Here is a 9,116-nt window from a genome sequence, read left to right as displayed (position 1 = left end):
CCACCCAACCATCCATTCACCCACGCACCCAACCATCCATCCATCCAGTCATATAACCAACCATCCATCCATCCATCCACCCACCCATTCACCCATGCACCTAACCATCCATCCATCCAGTCATATAACCAACCAACCATCCATCCACCCATCCATCCATCCATCCATCCACCCACCCATCCATTCACCCATGCATCCATCCATCCATCCCCCCTCCCATTCATCTACCCATCTATCCATTCACCCATCCATCTACTTATCCATCCATCTACCTATCCACCCAACCATCCATCCACCCATTCAACCAACCATCTACTTATCCATCCATGAACCTATCTATCCACCCAACCATCTATTCATCTACCTGTCCATCCCTCCACCTACCCATCTGTTCATTCATCCATTCCTCCACCCCCATCCCTCCATCCGTCCACCCATCCATTAAGTTAATTTTTATTGAAATCTAGTATTTACTGAACATCTACTAAGGGTCAGGCTTTAGAATAAAAATATGACAAAAACACAGCTGTTGTCGTACTTGAGAATGTGTGACCTATGTAGTAAGAAGAATGTGGGATACAGAAATTATGCAACAATTCAGTGGGTGCAGTGATGGGCTACTTATTGTGGCAGCAGTGAGGAGGAACGGAGGGAAGAGGAGAGCAGGCAGGCTCCCTGGAGGAGGAGGTATGTACTAGAGACCTCATTCACTTGCTGGGTGACCCTGAACATATCTTCAATCTCTTGACCTCAGGTTCTCCATTTATGAAAGGAGAGTGGGGTCAGCCCAGGCCTAGAATTCCCCGTGTAAGCTCAGGCTGGCCGGGGAGCCCACACTAGGCCAGGTTTAGCATGTACACTCCAGGATGTACTGCAAAGGAGTTGGAAGGGATCCGGGGAAGAGCCAGCAGGGGAGGTGCTACAGGTCTGTGGGTGATTTGGGGGGATGGAGGCAGCCTAGGACCCCCGCCCTACAGCATCTGCAGCGCCCTGGCTGTGAAAGCACCAAGGGCAACACGGGGCATGCCTGCCGAGTTCAGAGCGGCTAAGTGGGATTTGCAAACGAGGCTCTGCCTAACCTCAGACCGTTCTGAGAAAGGAGGTAGGTACCGCGGTGGCTGCAGGAGCTGGCGCTCGGAGAGGTGAGGGACCCATGTCTGTGTCCTGCCTGCTCCACATGGGGGGCTGAGAACCCGGGGCCCATGCTGGGCTTGGCCTGTGCCCATCTGCGAGCCCCTTGCTTCCACCACAAGTGGCCGCCATTATGCTGGTTTTGCAGGTGAGGGACAGAGAGGTGGGTGACCTGTCCCAGGTCAGTAGCCGTGGTGGGGGGGTGGAGCACAACCTCAGCTGGAGACCACTCGCCTCCAAGAACACCACCTCTCCCACCAGCCACACTGTGCGCGGAGGCCCTCCTGGCCGGGGCTGTAGAGAGTCTGCACCATGGGAGGCCGGACACTGGGGGTGCCGTCTCCCACTTCCCACAGGGCCAGGCATCCCGGGAGACCTGGGGGGGGGGGGCATCGCTGCCAACATCCAGCGAAAGACTGCGTGCAGAGCTGCCCCCCCCCAGGAATGAGGGGCATCCTGCTCCCGCTCAGGTGCGTCCCACCCCGACACTGGTGCTGACTGGTGCTTACAAAGTCCGCACCCCCACCCGGGGCTGTTCTGAGCGCTCGGTACCACATGTTCTCAGCCCCGGGGCCCATGTGAGAACCTCCGGGTGGGGGAGGGGCTCTGCACCACGGACTCCCGATGGGTAAGGCTGCTCTGCCCGCAGGAGCGCGGCTCGGCAGCGGGAACAACACCACGATGAGTTCTAGAACACGACGTGGGGTGAAGGGAGCCAGATGCAAATGGTTCCACACGGCATGGTTCCATTTACAGAAAAGTCTAGAAAACGAAAACCAACGTGTGATAGGAAGCAGATGAACAGTGCCTGGGGCAGGGGGTGGAGGGGGGCCCGAGGGAGCCTGTCGAGGGGATGCAACGTTCCGTCTCCTGGCTGTGGCTGGGGCCACGGGGTGCAGGCATTTGAAACACTGCACGCTTAAAACGGGGGCGTGTTGTTATGTGTATACTGATCCTCGGAGGACTGACTTCTGGTCTCGACGCCCCTCACCTCCCCTAGGCTGACAGTAAAGAAAGCAAGCGTTGGTGAGGTGGGGGAGAAGCTGGGACCCTGGCATGTGCTCGTAGGAACGTGAGGTGACAGCTGCTGGCCACACGAGGGTGGCAGCTTCAAGTTCAAACGGAACGCAACAAAAAACGTAGAATCGCCACGGGAGCCAGCCATCCCGCTTCCGGGTCCAGCCCCCCAAGAGCCGGAGGCAGGGGCCTGAAGAGATGCTCACTCGCCCACGTTCACAAACAGGATTCACAGCAGCTGAGAGGCGGGAGCGACCCACGTGTCCACGGACGGGTGACGGAGAAACACGATGTGGCACATCCACACCGTGGGATAGCGTGGGCCGTAACTGGGCTGGCACCTGCTACCACACGCGTGGACCTCGAGGACGTGATGCTGAGTGACGCGAGCCGGGGGCAAAAGGACAGATACTGTACGACTCCCCGGAGGAGACAGACCCACAGAGAGAGAGAGACAGAGAGCAGTGGGCCCTGGGGTGGGGGCGGAGCCTCGGCTCGGGAAGAAGAGAAAGTTCTGGAGATAAACGTACCTACTACCCCTGAACCGGACACTTAACACGGCCCACGTGGCACACTCCTTGTTACGTGTATCTCGGCATAACTAAACCCTGCCGGGCACCTGACGGCTGGCTGGTGCGGGGTGGCCCCGGACGTCCACGGTTTAAACACGGACGGCGCCGGGGACGATTCCAGCTCGCAGCCAGGACCGGGGCTCAGCGCCGTGTGCAGGGCGTCTGACTGTGGTACCCAGCCACACCCAGGACACGGAAGCCCTAGCGATGGGTGGCCTGCCTCTTAACCTCAGGGCTCAGAGCGGGGACCCCAAGTCACGTCTCCTGACACGCTCTGTGACCTCCGCCCTGAACCCTCAGCGTGAACGGGGAAGCAGGGGAAGCCGGCCTTTGCCTGAGAAGGAAGCAAAGGCCTGCTTCCCCTGCTTCCCCTGCTTCCCCTGCTCCGGGGCCACGGGGCGCTCCGAGAGGGCCGGCGTGGCCCCCGGGCCCGAGACCCGCCCTGCCGCGCACAGCAGGTCCGCAGGCTCTCCTGACGCGCCTGGCGGGACGCAGGAGGGGGACACGAGGACGGTCCCGGCCCGCACTCACCCGGCTTGCACATGGTGAGCTCCATGGCGCCTCCAGAGTTGAGCAGCTTCTGGACCAGCGCCTTGGCCAGCACGGTGGGCGTGAAGAGGACGGGCCGGCGGCGCTCACAGTAGAAGGCACGCACCAGGCTGTAGGGGATCAGGCTGAGGTTCTTGCCGAGCTCGCTCTCGGGGTCCAGCTCTGGGAGGGGACAGGAAAGGGCCGGCTGGGACGCCCTGCCCGCCCGCCGTCCCGGGAGGCTTCCCGGCCCCACGGAGCCCGCTGGCCGGCAGGAAGGTCTACGTGACCCACGGGCCGGGCCCTGTTCTGGGAGCTGAGGCGACGGTCCTGCTTGCATTGGGGGAGGGGGGATGGCAGGCGGCAGGTAAGCCCGTGACGAGCCACACTGTTCATCACTCCGGGCAGCGGCGGGAGCTCTCCGGGAGGGGGCGGCAGCCGGACGAGCACGGATGGCTTCACTGAGGACAGTTGGGGACTGGGGCCGGCGCTTAGACACGAGGAGGCAGGGGAGGACAGCGGCAGAAGGGCGGTCGGGGCAGGGGTGGGCAGGGCCGGCTGAGAGGGGTTTGGGGCTTATGTCAGGATCTCTGGGACGCCAGCAGCATCGGAGGCAGGGGGAGACACGGCCTCCTTTCCACCTTTTCAAGCCTCTCTGGCTGGTGTGTGGGGAGCAGAGCAGAGCCAGCCCCGGGCAGCTCGAGCAACCGCCTCCCCAGAAACCAGCGTCTTGTGTTTCACTTGGTGCCCTGCCCTGGCCTTCCAAAGGGCCGGTCTGGAGGGGAGCCCAGACCCTCTGATCATCGGCACCCGGGCCAGCCCGGCCCCCGAGGACAGCCGGAGGCCTGGCTGGCCATCGGCACACCCTTCCGCAGGGTGCTGTGCGGCCGGTGACCCCTGGCCGGCTTGATAAATGGCAAGAAACAGTCAGCGGGGAAAGAAATCAATAGGCGAACGCTTCCCAGCAAACAGCTCCAATTAACACGGGCATCTGGGCTCAGACCGACTGCAGCGAGCGTGCATCAGGGGTGAGCCTGGCGGGACGCTGCTCTGGGAGGCCGTGCGCTCCTCCCGCCAAGGCCAGGCAGGTCCCCTGGCGGCTCCCCCCATGGGGGAACCCCCTCTTTGGAGGGAGCAGGTGTCCCAGCCCCCCTTGTGGGGACCCAAGGGCCCTGTTGGGACTCCCGCAGCCGCCAGGCCAGCAGGAGGTGGGAGGGGCGAGGCGGTCAGCGCCATACCTTCCTGCTTCTCAGTCGAGGGCCTGCTGGCATCCAGCGACGACCGGGCCAGGCTCCCCAGCGGGCTCCCTGAGACGATGCGGACCCGCTCGTTGCTGTTCATCCTTTTGTACTTGTTCTCGGACCTGCTGACGAACTGGAGGACAGAGGGGGGGCCTTTGCTTCTAACCAGACCAAGCTGCCGCAACCCGGGCACGGGCAGACCTCTGCTTGGACCCCAGCTCTGCTCCTGGGGGCCAGGGTCAGTCACCTCTCCCTGTAAAAATGGGAGATGTCCAGCAGGCCAAGAAGGGACGTCGTTGTAGGTGAGCAAACAAACAGACGCCCACTCCCTCCTCCCTAACCAGGCACGAAGCCTGCCGAGCGCTGGGGTGCGAGAGGCCCTCTGGCAATCCCCAGTGCATTTTGGGGAGCCGCGGGGGGGAGGTCCCTGGCAAGGAGCCCCGCCGGCAGGATGGCCCACGGACCGCCCGCCTGGGGGGCCTGTGCAGGATGGCTCCACCTCCCACGACACGGCTCTCTACAACCCCTCCCTTGGTATCCCCCAGTCCGCCCCGTACAACTCAGAGTTGAGCCCTGGAGGGTGGAAAGGGATGCCCCAGTGGTGGACACGGAATCCGAGTTCCCACCACATTCCCTGGGCTACTCTGAGTCTCTCCACACCCTCCTTCTGTAGGGAGGAAAATCCAGGGAGCCGAGGTCTCGGCCTGGCTCTGTGGTCAACTGGTCTTTGGGTGGGCCACCCAGAGACGCTCAAGGTTTCCAACTCTCGCAAAACACGTAGGCAGTAACGTGTGTTCCCGCGTGGCCCTGCCTTCAGGAGGAGCTCAGATTCGCTAGGGTTCCCTTCCACCTCCGTATCTTTCTGGCACCTGTCTGCGTCTACCTGGTTTCTGGGTGGTGCCATTGACCGCTCCTCTGGGTTTCCTATGTCCCAACAGCAGGATGGCTCAGTGGAGTGTGGCACACCAACTCCACGGGGGCCCGATTAGCAAAGTACCAACACAGAAACGTCCTCGAGGGACCGCACCTTAACGCGACTCACTTAGCTCTGCAAAGAATGCTTACTGCATTTATGTGAGATCGCTTCCGAAGACATCACCTACCATGCTAATCAGTGTTCCTTATATAACGGTTCATGCAAAATAAAAAAAACTCATCATAGAATTAAGTACAAGCGATAAATTTTTTCTGGTCCCAAAGAGCTACGACGTGTCCGTGGTCAGATAAGATCTAAAGAATCTGTACACTTTCTCTTTTTTCCTCGGCTGCCAGGATGCTCAGAGATACATTTAATGCTCAGTCTGAGGGACTACACTGACCTGGGCACTTGCGACGTTTGTTTTCTTCTCCTGATACACTGTTTCTGATTTTTTTCTAATAGCTAACTTGTTTAAATTCTTTTAGCCACAGGTCTTCAAGTCTTTTACGAAAGTGGGACTGCTTCCAACAGGTGTAGAGACTGTCTCCCGACCTGTCACCGTGAGGATCCAACGGGATGGGAGGTGGGAGGTACTGTGAAAAGTTGCAGGTGGTGCACAAACGCCAAGCACTGATATTCTGAAAGAGTCTTCTCTTCCCAGCAGCGGCAGGGGGCAGCCCCGGCAAAACGTGACCGCAAAGTCAGTCGGCGCTCTGGACAACTTTACCTGGAGGAGTTGGCCGAAAAGGAAACTTGCCCGAGAGAGGCGGGGACTGACCCGGGGGTCACTGGTGGAAACCGGCTCTTCAGGCTGCAGCGTGTTCTGAAATCAGGTATCAATCGGTCAGAGTCGCTGGGCTCGGCAGGACGCGTGAGCCCAGGAAGGCTGCCGAGAACCAGAGACACGTCCTCAAGCCCCCTCTGTGCCAGACGTGGCATCGAAGCATTCCAGACGGGGAACGAGCTTGGAAGGTAAGAGGAGCCCCGAGACTCGTTCCGGCAGAGACCAGAGACACAGAGGAAACGCTGTCCTGCCACCCAGCTTGGGGGGGGGGGTCCCTGAGGGCGAGGCCCCTTCTGGGGGGACCGTCCCACTCCCGAGGAACCAAGTCCCTGATGACGTCAGCGGCTCCCATTCGTGAGCCGTCCGGAAACGAGCCTGGGGGCTGGTGCGAGGCTGGCAGGGCCGTGGGGTGACCTACCCGGAGCGCCCTCAGGGTGTGGTGCGTGGGGTCCGCCTCCTCTCGGCTGCCCCTGTGCATCAGGCGCTGCAGCTTGACCAGGAGGAGCTGCTGGGCTCTGGGGAGACGGGAGGGGAGGGCAGACCCTCAGGGCAGGGCCTGGGGAAGCCGGCGCCAGCCTGCCCCTGTGCCTCCCAGCAGGGTCGGGGGCGGAGGAGGGGGTGCTCCCCCAGGGAGGGCACGAAACCCGGCCGCTGGTCTCGAATCCTGCAGGCAGTGCTGTGGCAAAGTCACTCCCCTGAGCCTCGGTTTCCTCATCTGTAGACCCGGGCTGCTGATGCTGACCTCACGGGGCCGGCCTGAGCGGAACGCGTTTCCCAGGAGCCTGAGCGCCTAGTCAGAGGAAGGCTGACGCCCCACTGCCACGTGATTACGGAAGGACGTCGGGGAGGTGGCCCGCGGACAAGCAGTGAGCAGCAAAGGGGTGTAAAACCGAGAGCCCGGTTTTCTACAGATGACTGGGAGAGGTGCCCCGGGCATCAGGGAAGCAACAGGGTTTAAGGGAGCAACATCCCTGGGGAGGCAGGGGAGGCTTCCGGGAGGAGGAGGAAACAGGCGGGCCTCAGTGGCCACAGGCGGAGTCCCCCTGGGGGCCCCTCTGCTGGGCAATAGCCCCCCGCCTTGGCGCCGGCCCGGGCCTCACCGGCTGTAGCTGGGTATGGTGCCCACGTCGAGGTCATGGTCCGTGAAAGGGTCGACCCTCGCGCACAGCCACTCGTGCCTGTCCTGGTACATGGTGTCCCGGACGTGCACGATGTCGTCGCACTTGAGCGACATGGTGCAGGCGTCCAGCTGGCTGGAGATGTTCAGGTTCAGCCGGACGTAGAACGAGTCCCCGGACGTGACCAGGCCCTCCTCCATGTCCTTCAGCAGCTTCCGGTACCCTGTGGGGGCACACAAGGCGGAGGGGATGCGGCCGGCGGTCGCAGGGGCCTCCCGCTGCCAAGCGCCGTGGGGCGCAAATCCACCCGTCGCCGCCCACAGAGGACACGCCCCTACGGTGCGCCCCCCTCAGAGCTGCGGGGACTCCCTGCGATGAGCGAGGTGTCCTTCGTGGCTTTCTCTCTTTGTCTTGGCTGTCAGGGAGCTCAGAGCTAGGTTTTGTGCTAGGGTGCAAACAACCCGGGGTCTCCGCTACAGCGAACGGATCCGGGGTCTCTGCTACATTGAACGAATCCGGGGTCTCCTATAGAGTGAACTAATCGGAGGTTTCTGCTACAACGAACGGATCTGCAATCTCCACTACGGCGAACAGATCTAGTGTCTCCGCTACAACGAAGCAATCGGGTGGTGGTGGTGGGGGGGGGGTCTTCTAGAGGGAACGAATCCGGGGTCTCCACCAGCGTGAACGAGTCCGGGGTCTCTGCTACAGCTGCTACACCTGCCCCACCACCGTGGTGGTTTTTTGCTTTGACTCTGGCAGGACCGCACGCAGCAAACCTCAGCCTTCTTAAGCGCTGTGCCTGATGAGCTCTCGCGGCCCCCTGGTCAACACCCGTCTCCGGGGACCGCCATCCCGCCTGCCGTCACCGGGGCCGAGCTGTGCCTGGCTCACGGAAACGGAGGCACAGGCCGTGACTTCCGCGTCTGGCTTCCGCAGCTCGGCCTCGTGTCTGTGACTCTCGTCGTGACGCTGCCACGTGGCGCCTCCGCCCGGTGTCCCTTCTCTGGCGGGCGCATCTGTGCCGTCTGAAGGTTTCGGCTCTGAGGGCTCGCTCTGCCGCGAGCGCTCTCCCACGGACCTCTGGTGGCCCGTGCCCTCGTCTCCCCTGGCTCCACTCCCAGAGCTGGGACTACTGGGTCCTTGGTCATCCACACATTTAACTTTCGTGGACACTGCCCAGAGGTGTTGGCACACGGCTGGGCCATGGCACCTGTCGTTTTGCCTTACTCGACGTCATGGTCCTTCAGTGTAAGTTTTTACAGATCCCGTTGGAGGACGCAGGGCGTACGCTACAAACACAGTAAGTGCAGCAGACCGAACGCCTGTAACATAAATCCCGAACCTAAACCGCCACTCAGCCCCACACGCACGGAGCCGCACGACACAGTGGAAGCTAAAACCGCCCTAACAGTCAGGCCCGGGACGTCCACGCCACACGCACCAGGGAGGCCTGAACCAACGGGGCTGTCTGATCAACGTTCAGGGAGAAATGGGGGATCCCTGGTCGGGTCCTTCCCGTGCCCCTGGGGGGTTAAGGCCCATCGCTGGCTGAGCTCTCTGCCCCCTTGAAGAAAGGCCCTACAAATGGGACCCTGAGAGGCGGGACCTTCCCTGCACTGAATTCGGACCACAGGACTACACCTCTGGGGGGGCACTGCTGGCCAGCGTGCTGCCTGGAGACTTTCTGCTGGGCTAGGAAACCAGGCTGGGAAGAGGGGAGGAGCCTGCTCCTGTGAGGAGGAAGAGGAGGGAGGAGGGGGAGAAGGAAGGGGAGGCAGAGTAGAAGGGGGAAGAGGAGGGGGG

At 61.7% G+C, this 9,116-nt stretch overlaps 1 protein-coding gene across 1 annotated transcript in view; it reads right to left on the bottom strand.

The window, feature by feature from the left end:
• CARD11 (caspase recruitment domain family member 11) overlaps positions 1-9,116 on the bottom strand; it is a 115,736-nt gene that overhangs the window by 5,011 nt on the left and 101,609 nt on the right. Inside the window, 5 exon segments of the mRNA XM_049639339.1 lie at positions 3,252-3,431; positions 4,487-4,622; positions 6,136-6,231; positions 6,611-6,707; positions 7,293-7,533. Coding sequence (XP_049495296.1) covers positions 3,252-3,431; positions 4,487-4,622; positions 6,136-6,231; positions 6,611-6,707; positions 7,293-7,533 — 750 coding nt within the window.

The sequence above is a fragment of the Panthera uncia genome, chromosome E3, assembly GCF_023721935.1.
Source record: "Panthera uncia isolate 11264 chromosome E3, Puncia_PCG_1.0, whole genome shotgun sequence".
In the NCBI taxonomy this organism is placed as follows: Eukaryota; Metazoa; Chordata; class Mammalia; order Carnivora; family Felidae; genus Panthera; species Panthera uncia.
The sequence above is the reverse complement of the archived record's forward strand: the minus strand, read 5'-3'. Positions and strand labels throughout refer to the sequence as shown.